Genomic DNA, 19,467 nt, shown 5'->3' with positions numbered 1-19,467 from the left:
GCCTTCCTGAAGGAAGGTCAACATCTACGCTTAAGAAGACTTATTATGAAAAGTGCTCTGGGATCCCCGCACATGGGTGGGACTAGTCAGTGCTTATAATTTCAATGGAGATGCCCTGAGAGAAAACAGCTCCTCTACATACTTCACAGTGTATTTTGTGCCTATGGTCCTTCTCTGGATAGTGGTATACACTTTGCAGAATAGGTATTCTTTATCTGCTGGTCTAAGCCATCTATTTGTGAATGAATGATTGCTGCAGGACCTGGTACATGCTTCATGGCCAAAAGTAACTGAACACTGATTATATTAAAAGTTTGAGTGCACTGTTTGTCTGTCTACTTCATTCTTGTTCCAAGTAAATGTTATTTTCGTTTAGGTATGATGGCCCTTCACAATTTACATCTTGTAACAGCCCAATATAAGTATTTCTATGTTGTTGTCTCCGTGTTGGTGAAAGGAAGTTGCTCAATTTGTATTAAAGCCAGCCTATCCATCCCTTCTTCGCTATTTTCTTATATTTCTTTATTATTTTATAACCCTACTGAAGTAGCTCGTCCACAATCATGATTAAGTATCTCCTGATCACTCTTCAAAAAGGCATATGGCCTACAATGTTTCAGGTGCATGTTTCAGGGCTTAATTGATATTTATCAGGCTGATTTGGAGATGCTGATTTGTGTCCATTAATCACAATATGTTGCATTTGTTTGTTTTTTGCCCAGTGTTAATCGCTGGGGTCCGGTTAACAGGGAATTTGAGATATCACTCGCATTTTCTGTCTGGTGAGTTTGTCTCTCAGTATACTCAGTTTTGAACTGTGACTCTTTCTTGTACAAGTATACTTTCTTGTACACGTATACTGTAATTTTTTGTACAAGTATACTGTAATTTCTCATGAACTTAGCCTCTTGACCCAGCTCCCAAGCACCTCTGATGCCATTTTACAGGTGAGGGACCGTCTTTTGGCCTCTAGACTTTTGCTTGGCTGGCTCAGCTAGTCTATGGAAGTCGGGTGCTACTGTTTCTGGTGTATTTGCTCTCAACTCTTTCTCCCTGTGTCGAGGCATACATTTGTGAAGTAGTCTTGCCACTTGTTTTATGGTGTGGAGTACTATTCTGCTTGGTGCACAGTTCATGTGTGTCTCATTGTGTGTATTGTTTGGATATCCTGTTTTGAGGTGAGGTAGCTGCCTTGGTTCTGCTTTTCTGTGCGGGTTCTATCCACTTTCATTTGTATACCATAACTCACATTTTATTTAGTTACCATTTTTTGAGTAACAGTGTGACCTTTACCTAGGGAATACAAATATTTAATTATAAACAACCTACCTTGATTTTTGGCACCACTCTCCGAAGTGTCTCTGCCGGATTCTGTCGTATCAGGACTGGAAGATTTGCAACCACACTTGTTTCTTGAACATCTTCACCAGAACTACAAAATAAATGTATAACGTTTTTTTCAGTAGTTAAAAGGGACCTGAAACAATGGCCAAAGTTCAAAATCTTCTGCATTTTCTGATATAGGTTTGGCTGTGTTTCAGTTAGCACAGCATTTTTCTGCACTCTATGGCTAAACTAGATATTAGATGATATTGTCTCAAGCCAGAAAAATAATCTACCATCATCGTATGATGCAGCTATAATACCATATTTAACACGTTCGCCCACATGCATCAAACTGAATTGCATTCGCAAACGGTGCGAATCGCAAAAATCGGCCATTTGCGAATGCAATTCCTGTTTTTGAGATGCATAAATCAAAATTGTATTTTTCTCAATCTGCGAATTCGCAATTGGATTTGCGATTCCTTAAAAACTCGCAATTTTAAGGAATCGCAAAAAAATCTCAAAAAAGTGTATGCATCAAAAATCGCAAATTGCGATTTTTCAAGGAATTGCATTTAGGAATCTCTAAATTTAGAAGTACTGGGAGCAGGTGGTAAATTTTTTTCTTTTAAGAGAAGCATGTGAAATCAATTATTTGGGTACTTAAGGGGTTGTTCATTTGCAGTACACCTCTTTGAGGATGGCAGCAGTCATTTTTCTTGCACGTCGCTGGAGGTTGAGAGCAGCAGGAAGGAGAAGGAGGATGCTTAGTGAAAGGATATTTAGATTGCGCATTACTTTGTTTGGTCAGACACAGGCTGAAATATATGACAAGTATAGGCTGAATGCTGACTCCATAATAGATCTCATTGCTGAATTAGACCCAATATTACGCAGAGAAACACGTAGGACCCTAGCCATACCCACCCATGTGCAGGTCTTATGTTGTCTACACTTGTTAGCCTCAGGTTCCTTCCAGGGAGTAATAGCAATTGCTGGTGGGGTTTCACAGAGTGCACTTTCAAGATTTTTCCAAGATTTCCTTAATGCAATGCTGACAAGGATACAGCATCACATTCATTTCCCTAGAAATCAACAAGAGTTGTTGGAAACCAAGTTGGACTTCTACAACATGGCTAATTTCCCTCATGTGATAGGTTGCATAGATGGAACCCATATTCCCATTTGTCCACCATCTACCAATGAGTATATTTTTCGCAACAGAAAAAACTACCACTCTTTAAACATCCAAGTAATTTGCAATACAAAAACAATAATCACAGACCTAGGTGCAAGTTTCCCTGGGAGTGCCCATGACTCCTATATATTCAAACATAGTGCCATTCATGGGCGACTGTTGTCTGGGGAATTTGGAGATGGATATTTGCTAGGTAAGTCATGCTCCATTGCACAAATTACATTCCTTTTACATTCTGTTACATGATAACTTAACTGCCATTGCAATATTTTATAATTTCATAGGAGACAGTGCATATGGTGTGAGATCATATATACTGACACCATACCTCAATCCATCAACCCGTAAGCAGCAGAACTACAACCATGCCCATATTTCAACTAGAAATGTAGTGGAGCGGACCTTTGGGGTCATGAAGTCTAGGTTCAGGATACTGCACAAAACCGGTGGAGCATTGCAATATCGTCCTGATGTATGCTGCAAAATTGTAGCGACATGTGCCATCCTGCACAATATTGCCACAAGGAGAGGCTTGGAACTGGATGTAGATGACATTCTATTAAACAATGACAACCAGCCACAACAACCACATGCAAGAATGCGCAGACCTGATGCTGCTGAAGGAAGGCGAAGACGTGCAGAAATCACAGAGCATTATTTTTAAAAACAGGTAAGAAGCCAGGTAATGGTCATGAATGCAGATTGATTTTAATTCAAAATGATAATAGCAATAATGACAAACCAAGGAAACATGAAAGCAAAAGAAGTTGAAAAGAAAACAACATGTAGCTTTAAATTTTCAGCTGTTTCTGGCCAGTATTGTCAAGTTTACAATCATTCATTAGTCTTTAAATTTATTTTCGCCCTCTCACACCTAAAGCTTTGCTTTTAGTATTCCTCAAAGCTGTAGATGTGTTGCCCTGCATTGTGACATGTCTTGTACTGCGTCGTCCAACCACTGTTTCATTTTTAGATGCAGTACTTGCTTCTGCACCTTCATTTGCATTGCCCTCATGTGTTGATGGAAGCACAGTCATGTCTTCCTGCATTACCTCCTTTGAATTAGTGTTGGTAAGCATTCTTGCAGACAGGGCCTTGCAACATTTCCTTAAGTCCTTTTGCATACACAGTGTAGTAGTAATAACATTGCCATTGGTATTGCATAAGCGATGGATTGCTCTGGTGTAAGTGTGTATGCTAGAGAAGATTCTCAGGTGCCTATTGGCATTAGCAATGTTCTGTGACTCTATTGCATCACACATTCTTTCCATGGCTGTAGCCATGCGCTCAAGTCTTGTACTAGTTGCCACATGTGCATTTTCCAACACAGAAGTCATTCTGACAAGGCTGTCACTCATGGTGCTAATGTTGCTTTTGATGTGGTTCAGTTGGCCCTTCATGACTCTGATGTCTTTGCCTTGCAGCCTTTGAACTTTGAGAAGCTTTTTCTCCACCACACTGGCCTGGCTCTCATCTTGTGAGGACATTGCCTGGCGAGCAGGACGTGATCTTCTCCTGTAAAATTGTTGGAGTCTACTGCGTGGATTTACAGTTTTATTTACATTACTTCCAACTGCTTGTTGCAAATTTTCATTTGTATTTATCTGTTCATCACTATCAGACTCTTGCAGTTGCTGAACCCTTTTATTTTTTTTATTTTTGCCTACTGTTGGTGATGAAATATTTTGACTATGGACTTGCATTTCCTCTATGTCTGTATTGACATTGTTGTCCAAATCCATGCTTTCCCTCTCTGTATGTATATCTACAAATTGAAAATATATGTATAGTTAACATTATTGTATGTGAATTTCCTTCTAAATCCAATAAATTACATTTTGAAATGAAAAGAAACATGTTCTTTATGTTGAAATTCGTGTATTCTCACATGCTCTGACTTCTTAAGTAATTTTGAAACATTTAATTTTAAAAAATGGAAATGTAAAAATTCATGGAAACTACAACTCCCACAATGCAATGCTGCAATGCAAACTCCCATTAATTTCTATGACTCTTTTTGTGTGTGTTTCAGAGTACATGCTGGGGATTAATTTATCATTTGAGAATGAATCTAAAGGCAAGTGTCTGTGACATATTTTAAGTAATGACATTTTAAATCACACACTTACCTTGCGAAGTACCAGGCTGTTCAGAGGTATCTATGTTGGTCACTCCTACCACTGCTTCAGTGAGCAGGGTCCCCTCAACCATCTCCTCCAGTGGGGTGTTTGGTTTATCCTTTGGGGGTCCACCACCTGTCTTGTTAGCATGTTTAATCCTGGTTGCAATTTTATCCTTAGCACGGCTGCGCAAGTCATACCACCGTTTTTATAAATTTGTGATATCTCTGTGGGCAACCCCCACAGCATTCACTTTTGATTGAATGGCCAGCCACAGTTTTCTCTTCACTCCTTCTGGGACCTTCAAGGAATCCTTGCCAAAAAGCTGGTCATGCCTCAGAGTGACCTCTTCAATTAATATTTCAAGTTCCTGGTCACTAAACTTTAATTTTCGTTTTCTTGCATGCAGGTCTTCCACAGCACTCTCTGCAGCCATTTCTCCTACAAGGGCACACCAAACACACTCCTCCTGTAGCTGAAAGCAGAGCTCCAACTGCCAACAACCACTCCTGCAGTTTGAAGTGAACTTCAGCTGTGTCTAATCAGTGTACTGGCTTCCTGGGTGTGTCCTCATTGGTATGCATGAAATTGCGAATTCGCAATTTGCGATTTCGCAATTTGCGAATTCGCAATAAAAAATCGCAATTTTCTTGCGATTCGGTAAAAAATGCGAATTTTACCGAATCGCAAGAAAATTGCGAAAAAATTGATGCATACCATTATGCGCATCCTAATTCGCGATTCGCAAATTTTCGCAAATTAGGAAACGCAAAAAATAACTTTGATGCATGTGGGCAGCAATCCCCCTAGATTGACCATACACAAGAATGTATAACAGTCTTTTAGCTAAGGAGAAATTCAGGATGTTCTACGGGGACGTAATATCAGCACGTTCATTCTTATATTAGGGACTATATAGGATTACTTTACGTTTCATATCACCTTTGTTTCACTCAGGGGTTACAAGAATTGAAAAAGCTAATAATGAACGCATATATGATTTTCAAATAAAAAATTCAATATTTGCAAAAAGGTAGAAGAGCGCATTTTGAACACCATTCCTAAGAAAAACAAAAAGTAGAATAGCAGTGCTACATTATTTTATGTAATGTTATGTTATGTTAGGACATTTTTAAAGCACACGAATACCAGAGGTGCCTTGGCGCTATTAGATGAGGCCGGAGAGTGGAGTCTTGGATGTTAAATAGTCCGATTTTTATCTCCTTTCTAAACAATGTCAATGAAAGGATAGCTCAGAGGAGGGGTGGGAGGCTGTTCCAGAGTTTGATGGTGTTGAGGACCATACCTCTGCAGTCCCAATTCCTCTATTTAAATTACGCCGTACAAAAGGGGGTGGTGATGGACGGAGCATCTGAATCAATCAAACACTCACACCCAGTCAAAAGATCTGGGTTTAATCCATTACCGTTCTTTAGCCCACTCTGCCACCCCAGTTCAGACACGGCTATATGCAAATCAGTCTGACCCTGTGCCTCATGGGAACAGTCCAGCCCGAACTGCCAAGCCATGTCTTCCCTGGACCGGAAACAAGCTTCCGAGGACCGGTTTCTGGCATTCCAGCCGTCTTCAGCCCGGCTTGCTTGAATCCAGTGGCAAAGTGAGCAAGGGACTCACGTCTGAGCATACCCTGCCACACTTATGGCGGCCAAAAACGGTACAAAAGGGGGTGGTGATGGACGGAGCATCTGAATCAATCAAACACTCACACCCAGTCAAAAGATCTGGGTTTAATCCATCACCGTTCTTTATCCCACTCTGCCACCCCAGTTCAGACATGGCTATATGCAAATCAGTCTGACCCTGTGCCTCATGGGAACAGTCCAGCCCGAACTGCCAAGCCATGTCTTCCCTGGACCGGAACCAAGCTTCCGAGGACCGGTTTCTGGCATTCCAGCCGTCTTCAGCCCGGCTTGCTTGAATCCAGTGGCAAAGTGAGCAAGGGACTCAGTCTGAGCATACCCTGCCACACTTATGGCGGCCATAAGAGGTACAAAAGGGGGTGGTGATGGACGGAGCATCTGAATCAATCAAACACTCACACCCAGTCAAAAGAACTGGATTTAATCCATCACCGTTCTTTAGCCCACTCTGCCACCCCAGTTCAGACATGGCTATATGCAAATCAGTCTGACCCTGTGCCTCATGGGAACAGTCCAGCCCATACTGCCAAGCCATGTCTTCCCTGGACCGGAAACAAGCTTCCGAGGACCGGTTTCTGGCATATCAGCCGTCTTCAGCCCAGCTTGCTTGAATCCAGTGGCAAAGTGAGCAAGGGGCTCACGTCTGAGCATACCCTGCCACACTTATGGCGGCCAAAAGTGGTACAAAGGGGGGTGGTGATGGACGGAGCATCTGAATCATTCAAACACTCACACCCAGTCAAAAGATCTTGGTTTAATCCATCACCGTTCTTTAGCCCTCTCTGCCACCCCAGTTCAGACATGGCTATATGCAAATCAGTCTGACCCTGTGCCTCATGGGAACAGTCCAGCCCGAACTGCCAAGCCATGTCTTCCCTGGACCGGAACCAAGCTTCCGAGGACCGGTTTCTGGCAGATTCGGCTAAAGAACGGTGATGGATTAAACCCAGATCTTTTGACTGGGTGTGAGTGTTTGATTGATTCAGATGCTCCGTCCATCACCACCCCCTTTTGTACCGCTTTTGGCCGCCATAAGTGTGGCAGGGTATGCTCAGACGTGAGTCCCTTGCTCACTTTGCCACTGGATTCAAGCAAGCCGGGCTGAAGACGGGTGGAATGCCAGAAACCGGTCCTCGGAAGCTTGTTTCCGGTCCAGGGAAGACATGGCTTGGCAGTTCGGGCTGCACTCTTTCCATGAGGCACAGGGTCAGACTGATTTGCATATGGCCATGTCTGAACTGGGGTGGTAGAGTGGGCTAAAGAACGGTGATGGATTAAACCCAGATCTTTTGACTGGGTGTGAGTGTTTGATTGATTGATTCAGATGCTCCGTCCATCACCACCCCCTTTTGTACCGCTTTTGGCCGCCATAAGTGTGGCAGGGTATGCTCAGACGTGAGTCCCTTGCTTACTTTGCCACTGGATTCAAGCAAGCCGGGCTGAAGACGGCTGGAATGCCAGAAACCGGTCCTCGGAAGCTTGTTTCCGGTCCAGGGAAGACATGGCTTGGCAGTTCGGGCTGGACTGTTCCCATGAGGCACGGGGTCAGACTGATTTGCATATAGCCATGTCTGAACTGGGGTGGCAGAGTGGGCTAAAGAATGGTGATGGATTAAACCCAGATCTTTTGACTGGGTGTGAGTTTTTGATTGATTCAAATGCTCTGTCCATCACCACCCCCTTTTGTACCGCTTTTGGCCGCCATAAGTGTGGCAGGGTATGCTCAGACGTGAGTCCCTTGCTCACGTTGCCACTGGATTCAAGCAAGCCGGGCTGAAGACGGCTGGAATGCCAGAAACCGGTCCTCGGAAGGTTGTTTCCGGACCAGGGAAGACATGGCTTGGCAGTTCGGGCTGCACTGTTCCCATGAGGCACAGGGTCAGACTGATTTGCATATGGCCATGTCTGAACTGGGGTGGCAGAGTGGGCTAAAGAACGGTGATGGATTAAACCCAGAACTTTTGACTGGGTGTTAGTGTTTGATTGATTGATTCAGATGCTCCGTCCATCACCACCCCCTTTTTTACCTCTATTTAAATTACAGCACTGCTAAAAAGTTGGCCTTGGCCGACCTGAGTTATCTGTTAGGCTTATATCTCTTGAAAGCCGACCTGAGGAAATCAGGTCCTGAGTTATGCAATCCTTTGTGGGCCAGGCATAGGGCCTTAAACTTAGCCTGGCTGCGCATGGTAAGCCAGTGCAGCTCGCGAAGACCCCTGCTTTTTTTTTTCTATTAAACAAAAATTTCCAACAGTTACAATTCATGTTGTTGGTTACTTCCGGGTCAGCCACCCCCTTCCCCCGGGTCCGTGGAGTACAACATGAAAAGAAAAAAACCCCAAAACAAAATACATATATGCATTAAGTACATTCGATACATATTCTAAAGAGCAGTTTTTTTCTGCCAATATATGAGCTGGTCATTTATAGAAGAAGAGAGAGAGTGAGTTGCTGGAGAGAGAAAAAGAAAAAGAAAACTTAGTGGTTTATAGCCTCAATCCAGTTGGTCAAATGTCTGACAAAATATCGAAAGACAAAATATCTACATGCAAAAATAACGCAACAAAAATATCGATGTCAACAATATCGACAGCATATCTCCAAAAGGGTAAGTACAAAAATATCGAAAAAAAATATATAGAATGTCAAAAATATCGTAATTTAAAAATATAATTTAAAAAAAAATAAATAGGTAAAATAAATTAAATAATGCTCATAAATGTAATAAACATAGTTAACAATATGGTATAATATTTAAAATATAATAATCAATATACATAATTTAATAAAAAAATGATTTAACATACATATAAAACATAATATATACTTACTTAATATGAACTTTTTATAATTATTTTAATAACATAAAAAATTACAAATATTAAAAATTACAAATACATTAAAAACCATAAAAGAATAATATAAATAAAAATTTTAAAAAAATGTAAAACAAATGTAAAAAAGTAAGGAGAATGTTGGATAGCGTAAGGATAAAAATGACTATTCCCACTCCAGAGAGTGCAAAAGTAGGGAAAGCTTTGGATAGCGTAGGGGTAAAAATTACTATTCCCACTCCAGAGAGTGCAACAGTAGGGAAAGCGTTGGATAGCGTAGGGGTAAACATTACTATTCCAACTCCAGAGAGTACAACAGTAGGGAAAGCGTCGGATACCGTAGGTGTAAACATTACTATTCCAACTCCAGAGAGTGCAACAGTAGGGAAAGCGTTGGATAGCGTAGGGGTAAAAGTTACTATTCCCACATCAGAGAGTGCAACAGTAGGGAAAGCTTTGGATAGCGTAGGGGTAAAAATTACTATTCCCACTCCAGAGAGGGCAACAGTAGGGAAAGCGTTGGATAGCGTAGGGGTAAAAATTACTATTCCCACTCCAGAGAGTGCAACAGTAGGGAAAGCATTGGATAGCGTAGGGGTAACAATTACTATTCCCACTCCAGAGAGTGCAACAGTAGGGAAAGCGTTGGATAGCGTAGGGGTACAAATTACTATTCCCACTCCAGAGTGTGCAACAGTAGGGAAAGTGTTGGATAGCTTAGGGTTAAAAATTACTATTCCCACTCCAGAGAGTGCAACAGTAGGGAAAGTGTTGGATAGTGTAGAAGTTAAAATATAACAAACTTTTAAATAAATTAATATTTAAAAATAGATTAAAAATAATTATTAAATAAATGTAAACTATTTACAAATACCAACACATAGTTATTAAAAACATAATTACCAAATAATAAAGTAACAATAAATTATTATTAAATACCAATTAATAAAAATTAATTACCAATTAATAATTAACATTAATATAATTAACAAAACATGTAATGAAAATAATTACTTAATTACATTTAAATTACTTCCTACCCTATTCCTCTATAAAACAATAACCCGCTACAGAACATAATTATCAATTAATCAATTAATTAAAATGAATTACCAATTATTAAAATTTAATTACCAATTAATTCAAATTAATTTATAATTCCTAAATATTAAAAATACATTTAATATAATTAAATTACTTCCCACCCTATTCCCCTATAAACCCACAACCCGCTATGGTACTAAAATACAAAATTAACTAAAATTACATTTAAAAAAAACAAAAAGGATAATAAATACCTAATTAAGTAACAATAAATTAATATTAAATACCAATTAATAAAAAGTAATTACCAATTATAATTAATTAACAATATTATAATTAACAAAACAATTAATGAAAATAAAATATTACTTAATTACATCTAAATTACTTCCCACCCTATTCTCCTATAAAACAATAATCCGCTACAGAACATAATTATCAAATAATCAATTAATTACGATTATTTCCAATTAATAACATTGTATTTCTAATTAATTAAAATTAATTTATAATTCCTAAAAATAAAAAAAATAAATTTAATATAATTAAATTACTTCCCACCCTATTCCCCTATAAACCCACAACCCGCTACGGTACTAAAATACAAAATTTACTAAAATTACATAAAAAAATACAAAAACATATTAAATACCTAATATAAATAAAAATCGATATTAGTAACATCGATATTACTAAAATCGATATTTAAAAAAATCGATATTACTTACCTTCGAAATTCTTTACCTTCGATATTTAAACATCGATATTATTGTATATCGATATTTAAAAATCAATAGTTTGTCTGCATACCCAGTTGGTCATAGGACCCCAAACAGTTATACCCAGTTTCTTTGCCCTCTGGCTTTTTTTTTTTTTAGTAAATTGCCCACTCCAGCCTGTATGTGGCAAGTAGACTCGCTTGCCATTGACCAAACGATGGCGAGCTCAAGTCTTTCCAATAGGAAGCTATAATGATCCGTAAGATAGTCATTGCAACAAAGATTAATGTGCCACCGGTTTTTGGGTCTATTTGGCCATATACCCCCAACAAGATCGTATAAGGTGTAAGTTGAACATCTAACAAGAGAATATTGCTCAGAAAATTTTGTATCTCTTGGATTAATGGTTGAAGTTTAGGGCAGGTGGCAAACATGTGTACAGCATCTGCACTGTACACAGCACAGCGCGGGCATTTTGCCCCGGAGCCAGAAGTCCATTTAGCAACCCTACTGGGTGTTATGTACAAGAAGAACGCAGTTTTATGAAATCGAGCTTGTAATTTCTAGGATAATAGGTATAGTTGTGCCAGATTTAGAGCGGAGAGGAGGGCATTCGGCGGGGCATTACCTTAGAGTCGATTTTATTCAAGTTGTCTGATCGCTGTTCATTCAAAATGGAATAAATGCTTCCTATCCTTGGCAGATTAGGGTTAATTAACTTATCAATGAGTCCAATCGCGGCGAAGCCGGAGGATCCGCCGGATTTATGTTTAAGGTAATTTGTGATAGCCTGGTACTGAAAAGCCTGACTATTGCCCAATTTAAGGCAGGCTTGTAGGTCTTGAAATGTTCGGATATGGCCGGAGCTAAAAAAATCCCCTAATTTATTAATCCCTGCTAGATACCATTCTCGCAAGTATATGTTTTGAAATATCTGTGGCAGCTTGTCATTGTTTCTGACCAGAGTATAATGGTTTAGTTTAGAGATTCCGAAAATCTTGCGGACATTGTTAAAAACTCGGTAGGCGCTAAGCAGAGTCTTAAATCGACACGTTTATAGTAACCAAATTCCATTTGGCAACATAAGCAGCCCTTTGCGCTTTCCCCCAGGAGTGAACGATAGGGAGAAGGCAGCCATGAAGGCTTGGTGAACAATCTTCTTTTAATAAATCACTGGAATACTGCAGTGCTGAGGCCCAATAATATAGTCTTAGGTTAGGAAGAGCCCAGCCTCCCCTTGTACTAGGAAGGGAGAGGAGATTGAATGCTCTCCTTGGCTGAGCGTATGCCCAAATAAACCGAGTAAATATTCATTCAAATATGGCCATTGAGTGGTTGTTGAAATCGAGCGGTATGGTTCGAAAAATATAGAGTAGTTTTGGAAAGAATGTCATCTTTAAGACATTGCACCTCCCAATTAAGGTTAGGTGCAGGTTATCAATTTTCCGAAGAGATTTTTCCATTGTGACAGCCAGAGGAGTTAGACTACTTTGTCCAAATCAGAGATTATACAAAGTCCTAAATATTTTGCCTTTTCCGTTACCCTGCTATCTACCCAGTTAATCTTGCTATTTACTACTATCTGCGATTTTGCTTTGTTCAAGGCGTAGCCTGAGATTGATCCAAACTCCTGCGCTTCTAGTTTTAATGCCCTGATAGCAGTCTCAGGCTCGGGGGTTATTATAGCAAGGTCATCTGCATAGGCCACAATTTTGGTGTCCATGCTAAACCTGCTAACTGGTAGGATATAAGGATTTAGCTCTATTTTTTTTATCAGGGGGGCGATATAGATTGCAAATACTAGGGGTGAACATGGGCACCCCTGCCTCGTCCCTCTTGTGAGCTTAATTTGTTCTGTCAGCTGCCCATTAATAAGGATTTTGGCATGGGATTTAGATAGTGTGCCTGAATTGCCTGAAATATTCTAGGTCCAAAACCCATAGAAATTGCCAGGAGACCCGATCAAATGCCTTTTCTGCATCTAAAAGAATTAATGAGATCGGGTCTCCTGACACCTCTCCGGCATCGAATAAGGTGATCGTGCGACGGACGGCTCCGTGGTGCCTTTTATGGGTATAAAACCATGTTGCCACTTTGAGACTAAGGCCTCGATGTTGTTAGCAAGCCTGGTAGCGATGATTTTGGAAAATATTTTTGAGTTAGTATTGATTACTGTTATGGGTCGATATGATGACATTTCTAATGGTGATTTGTCTTTTTTAGGGAAGATGATTATCTTAGCTGATGACCAGGATTCTGGAGGTTTAACGCCCTCAAAAATGGATCTCACCACCTCAGTGTATATTTTTTTTATTTGCTGCGAGAATTCTACAGGTATATTGTCGGTCCCTGCGGCTTTCCAATCCAGAAGGGAAGACATTGCTGTTAAGATTTCACTCCATATTGGAGGGATTTCTATTACCTCACGTTCGTTCAGGTTAAGCTCATTGATGGGGATGCTGGCTAAATATTCTCTAATCTTACTCTGGATATCTGCATTACTTCCTTCGATTGTTTCTGAGTACAGTTCTGTGTAATACCTCTTGAAGGCTTCTTCAATTTTCCTGGGGTCGGATCTTGCCACATTGTCTATATTTTTTGTGGTGATAGCGTTGGCGGTTATTTGTTGTCTGGTTGCAATGGCAAGTTGGTGGCCAATATGCTCAACCCACTTTGTAGCATTTGTCCTTAGCAGCTGCCCATTTAGTGGCTATTTTCTCTACCATCACTGCCCCCATCTCTGATTTGGCGATTGATACCGCTAATTGTGCCGCCTCAACCTCTGTACCAGTCTGAACTGCGGATATTAATTTTTCCTCCGCTTCTCTCATCTACTCCTGTGCCAGATTAATTTGAAGCTTCTCTTTTTTATTCCTCCTAATGGAGAATCTTAGCGTCTCGCCCTTTATGCCGGCTTTGAGAGTATCCCACACTACCATGATGGGAGCTGACCCATTATTTAATTTCAGAAATTCTAATATCCAGTAGGACATGTGTTCACGGTAATCATCATTATACAATAGTGCTTTTTCAAAAGTCTATTGCGAGGTGGACTCTAGGTTACCCCACCCTTTTATAGTTAAAGTTAGAGGATTGTGATCAGAGAGAAATCTGGGGGTGACGTCAATAGAACAGTCATGAATTAAAGAGGGCGAGACAAAAAAATAATCGAACCTGGCTAGTGTCAGAGAGGGGCAGAAAAAAAAGTAAATCCGTGTTGGTTCGGTTTGATGTCGGCCCAGACGTCTCTTAGGCCGTGGTTGCTCATTAGGTCAACTAAGGCCCGAAACACTTTAGGTTTCCTGCCCTGGTAGACCCATGTCCCATTTGGGTCCCAAGTGCTAGGCAGGTTCAGATTCAGATCCTCACATAGTATAATCGGAGGTGGCCAATGTACCAGTTCCTCATTTACCTGTTGTATAGCCTCCGGGTCATCTAGGTTGCTGGCGTAAATAGAGCAAATTGTAAATACAGACTTTGAGAATAAAGTACAGCTTGCAATGACCTATCTCCCTAGTATGTCAACTTTAACTTGATTTGCCACTAGCGGCAGGTTTCTTCTAACCAATATCCCGACCCCCTTCACCCTAGCTCCTTGAGATGTTGCCAAGGGAGTTCAATAGAGATCTCTGGGCACCTTCAATGTGGGTTTCTTGCAAGCATATTATGTCTGCCCCCATTAGTCGGAGTGGTTGTGCAGCTTTCCGTCGTTTTGATGGATCGTTCAGGCCGCAAATGTTTAAAGATACCACCTTAAGTTTATTTAATGAGCTCACAATTTAGTTTTGATACCATTCTCCAGCCATGTCTCACCCATCCCCTCAATCGTCCATCACCCCGCTCGTGTGACCTTCCTAAGTTACAGTGTAGAAAAAACTTTAACCTTATCAGCAATTGAATACAACTCATTAATTGTTAGTCTTGTGTGTTCCCCGGACCCAGTTACCCTCCCTCCCCCCCCCCCCCCAAATTGGACAGTCAGGAAAACCCTGAATAATGAGGAGCGCAATCTGAGGTCCCGACCTCCACCCCATTGTGACATCTCTAGTTGATAGGCTGAACAGCATTGCACTGGAGAAAACAAAAAGACATTTCAGTCCACGCAAGTACCCCTATCAGAAGTGGGAGTAAGTAAGTAAGTAAGTAAAAGAAAAGGAGAAAAAAAGGGGTCAAAAAAATAAAAATAAAAATATCTTTAGCCCCTACTTAGTTCATCCTGCAGGCCTTAGGCCAGTCTTAGCTGGAGCCCAAAGGAAAGGAAGTCTTGAATATCTTAAAGACAGATCTTTAGCTGTTTATGGTCTCCGCCTTTTGGTTAGCTCTTGCTGGTACTCTCCAGCTTTGATCTCAGAAAGGAATACCCGGGTTGTTCCTTCAAAGTTGATTTTCAGTGTAGCCGGGTTCATCAGGTATACTTGGGATCCTAGCTGTTGCAATGGTGTGATCAGTTGGCGGAGCCGCCACCTTCGCTCAATGGTTGCATGGCCAAAGTCAGGTTTGGAGAAAAACTTTATCCCAGCTACTACATTAGGAGAGTTAGGCCTGGCTTGGTCATATACTAATTGCCTCAGCAGGAAATTCCCAAAGAAAACTAGGAAGACTCTTGGCTTATCGCTGTTTGAGTTTGGTACCATTTGCCTTTGTCTTTGTTTCAGGTTAAAAGGAAAGCGGTGGGCTCTTTAGATCTCTTGATCCCAGTTCCAGTCAGTCTGTGAGGGGAAGGCAGTCTGGAGGAGTTTCACAATGAATGCCCTAGGATCTTCTCCCTCAACTCCTTCTGGAATACCTAGTAGTCTCAGGTTGTTCCTTCGCATTTGATTTTCTTGCTCTTCCAGTTTTATCATCATATCCGTTAAGCGTGCCTCATGAGACGCTGATTGTTCTTTTGCTTGCACTACTTCTGTCTCAAGGACCTCGGTTCCTTCCTCTACCATGGCGAGTCTGTCTCCAATGTCTGTGCATATTTTATTTTATTTCCGAATACCACCTTGAAGTTTTCTTGAGGCCCCTCTTGCAGCTAAGCTTTCTGTTTTTGCCTCGCCCCGGAATTGATTGATAGATTCCAGGATTGAGAACAAGGAAGGCTTGCCCGCTTTTATAGAAGCTAGCTGTGAGTTTTGCCCTTGCTGAGACCTTGTGGGCTCAAAGGATGATGTCTCTTGCAGGTCTGAGTGATCCCATTTGAGCTGGCTTTGTTTCCTGGCTTGACTTTTTTTCCCCTTTTTCACTGTATTCGTTGTCTGTTCGCTCAGCCCCCCTTCGGAGTTGCAGCTTTCAAAAGGAGCTTATTGCTTCGTCGTCTGATCCTGTTAAAGGAGCCATCTGAGACAGAGTAGATGCGGGTATTGTTGGACATCATCCTTTTGGTTCTCTTTAACCAGACTTTCTCAGCTCCCTGCTCCTTCATTTTGAATACCTCCGATGTCAGTAGAGGCTAGTGAAATTGCTGTGGCGAAGGCAGCATTACCAACTATGGCGGTTTCATCTCCATACCTTGTTGTTGGAGGAATTATTTCCTTATTTGCTATAGCTGAATGTGCACATTGCGGTGGCGTTAGTACAAGACCTTGACCTAAAATCGGTGCAGCGTCAGGCAGGTTGGTAGCAGTGTCTGAAGCAGTGTCTGAAGCAAGGGTAGAAGCAGAGGCGATGGTAACAGCAGCGGGAGGGGTGAGGGTAGTGGGGATTTTTGCAGCAATGGGAAAATGTCTAGCAAATTGCAAGCGTTTTTCAAGTTACAGATGTGTTTGCAGCTAGATTACCCCCTCCACAAGGTTTACTTGTTTTCTTTACCCCCCTCTTCCCTTTTACCTTTTTTGAGAAGATCTGCTTTTTAAGTGGCCTTTTAAGCTTTGTCTCTTTCTACGTGCTCCTCGTGGCTCATGTTCACTTTATTTTTACCTATTTTCTGCCCCCGTGTAGTCATCCTCCAATAACTCGTGAAAATCTGCGTAAAAAATAAAAGTTCTATGGTCGCGTTAATTTGCTTTCCTGAAGGGCATCCGTTCCTTTCATCCGGTTGCACGTCGTCACACAGTGTACGCGGCGGCTTGCGGAGGATGCTGTTAGGCAAAGATGAGCCGTCAGCTTCTACCGGCACGTCAGTGTGCTCTCAAGCGCACCAGCACACTTTGATCTGGACAGAGAAGCCGGTATTGCTTCTCCGACCTGGGATAAAAGGAAGATTTTTTTTAATCATTTTAATGATATAATAGGCTGCAAAATTGACTGATGATATTTGCGTGCTCATCTTCAGGTTGTCATCAATGATGATTCCCAAATTCTTAACTTTAGTCACAGGGTGAGGTGGTTATGGCAAATTATCAGGCCACCAGTTGGTGGACCAGGCACGGGAGGGGTTGGTGAATACAATTATCTCCGGTTTCCCTGCATTAAGTTTCAGGCAGTGCCCACTCATCCAGCCACTGATTGCCTTGATGCAGCATTTTGAGGGGCCTGATGAGTCATTGTGAGCTGCAGCAGTTATTCGCTGAGTATCGTCTGCATAGGAAGTTACCTCCAAATTGAAACTTCTTATGAGCTGTACCAATTTTGCAACATAAATATTAAAAAGCGTTGTGCTAAGGGACAGCCATTTTGGGACTCCACAAGGCAGGGTGTAGGGTAGGGACTTAAAATTCTCTAATGCTACTGAGATTTGTCACTCAGAAAGGAGGAAAGAAGCTCCAGGGCGATCCCGTTAACTCCTATTTCCTTTAGGCATCCTGTGAGAGTGGTGTGATCAACAGTACCGAAGGCAGCCGATAAATCTAGTAAAATCATCACTGCTGAGCCTCCGCCATCGATTGCCTTCCTTACTTCCTCCATTGCCTTGACCAAGGCGGTTTCTGTGCTGTGCCCAGGTCAGAAGCCGTACTGGGAGGAGTCCAGGAGCTGATTGTCGAAGATGTATTTAGACAGTTTCAGATTCATGATTTTCTCACAAATGTTAGCAGGGAGGGGTAGTTGAGCGCTAGGACGATAGTTGGCTGTGTCGTCTACTTTTAGGTTGGACTTTTTTAAGAAAGGAAGGATGGAAGCTTGTTTCCAGGCTGAAGGGAATGTCCTGTGGCGAATATGGTATTAAAGATCTGAGATAGCTTCCTGGCAATAATGTCAGAGACCAGTTTCAAGATCTTTACTGGGACTTAATCTTAATCTTTACAGATATTTAATACGTATTCACTATGTATGCTCCTATGGCCATCTTCTGTGTTTACTACCGGCCTCACTGGAAATGTATAAACGGCAAGGCAAGGTCCGTGGGCCACCAAAGAAAGGCCTGCCGGGCCGTACTATGAGTACCACGGTTGTATAGCATGCATCAGCTCTTGCTATAGCCACTACATGCTCTAGTTTGGTTCACCAGACTGTTTTCTTATGCCCTGGTGTAGGATAGGCCACAGCATGATTGACATATTGTAGGCAGCTATGTAGCCCTAGGGAGCATGCATGTTGGATTTCAGAGCAGTGTGGATAAAGTTGCTAAGTGCACTACATGCCAGTATTTGGCAGTCTCATGTTGGTAATGTTATCGGTTGCAATCTTTACGGAGTGGGGGTCTGTGGTGGTTGCTGAAGAATGTCAGCTCTGTAGCTATGGATAAAATACTTAATTCACAGAAAAAGTAAATGTTTGTGATCACTAGCGTATTAGGCGGTATTTATGCATCTGTGCAAAACAAGTCAGCCAAACAGGAACACACCTTAAATTGATCTTCAAATGTTTTGTTCAGACAGAGCCCTCAGGACATTGTGGACTGAATTTCTGTGGCCACAAAACAATAAAGATGCGGCCATACCCATCAAAAATTGAAACATTTTTGCAACAGGTACACTATGTGTCCCCCACAAAAATACAGTGGCACAACCAACAAACCAGTACCGCGCATCAAGCCTGAGCTGGAAAGAGGGATGTCTTATGCCAGAGAGTGCAGATTTCAATTAAAAAACTGCCCTCTCTCTTGCACCGTCCTGAAATATCTCTTCCCAGCATGAAATACGTTTTGCTGGAGAGAGCTGTTGAAATGGCTCCCTCCATACTCACATTTTAATGTAATGTGGAGGAGGATGGAGGGGGTTACATAACAGCTCCCTGCAACAGCATGTATTTAACGCTGCTCAAGGCCTGGGACTAGTGGAAGCGTAGGCGAGGTCAGGGGGCTAGGATACGAGACTAGAAGGTAGAGAATTATGAACTGCAAGGGAGAAGCGGGCTGCAAAAAAGTGGCAGGGGAGCAGTGAGAAAGATGTAAAATGCAGAGGTGTTGGAAGCGTTGTAGTGCAGGTGAGTGGCGATCTATTCAGAGCTTCTTGGAGGTCAGCTCTGCCTCCAGGCACTAGCGCTCCTCTGCTCTGGCAGAGGAGCAAAGCCCCACTGCTTTCTCGCAGTGCGAGAAGCAAAAACATGAAAATGATAATAACTTTTAGTTCTTGCCGTTTTAGGTTTCCTTTGCGTTGGGGCAGATGTGCTAAGGGAGCAGGGGAGGAGTGATTTGCCCATTCTTAAGTGCGCAATGGCCGTTTGGTCGGCCTTCTCGGGCCGCTTAAACCATTAATTTTCACT

At 41.7% G+C, this 19,467-nt stretch overlaps 1 protein-coding gene across 2 annotated transcripts in view; it reads right to left on the bottom strand.

The window, feature by feature from the left end:
• The window catches only part of PPP4R4 (protein phosphatase 4 regulatory subunit 4), a 1,899,245-nt gene that overhangs the window by 1,592,647 nt on the left and 287,131 nt on the right, over positions 1-19,467 (bottom strand). For both annotated transcript variants that reach the window (XM_086937722.1, XM_086937723.1), the window contains exon 3: positions 1,330-1,432. In XM_086937722.1, the coding sequence (XP_086793848.1) occupies positions 1,330-1,432 (103 nt within the window). The remainder of the gene's footprint in view (positions 1-1,329; positions 1,433-19,467) is intronic.

Source organism: Lissotriton vulgaris, chromosome 9 (genome assembly GCF_964263255.1).
Source record: "Lissotriton vulgaris chromosome 9, aLisVul1.2, whole genome shotgun sequence".
Classification (NCBI taxonomy): Eukaryota; Metazoa; Chordata; class Amphibia; order Caudata; family Salamandridae; genus Lissotriton; species Lissotriton vulgaris.
This window is presented reverse-complemented; position numbering and strand designations above follow the sequence as displayed.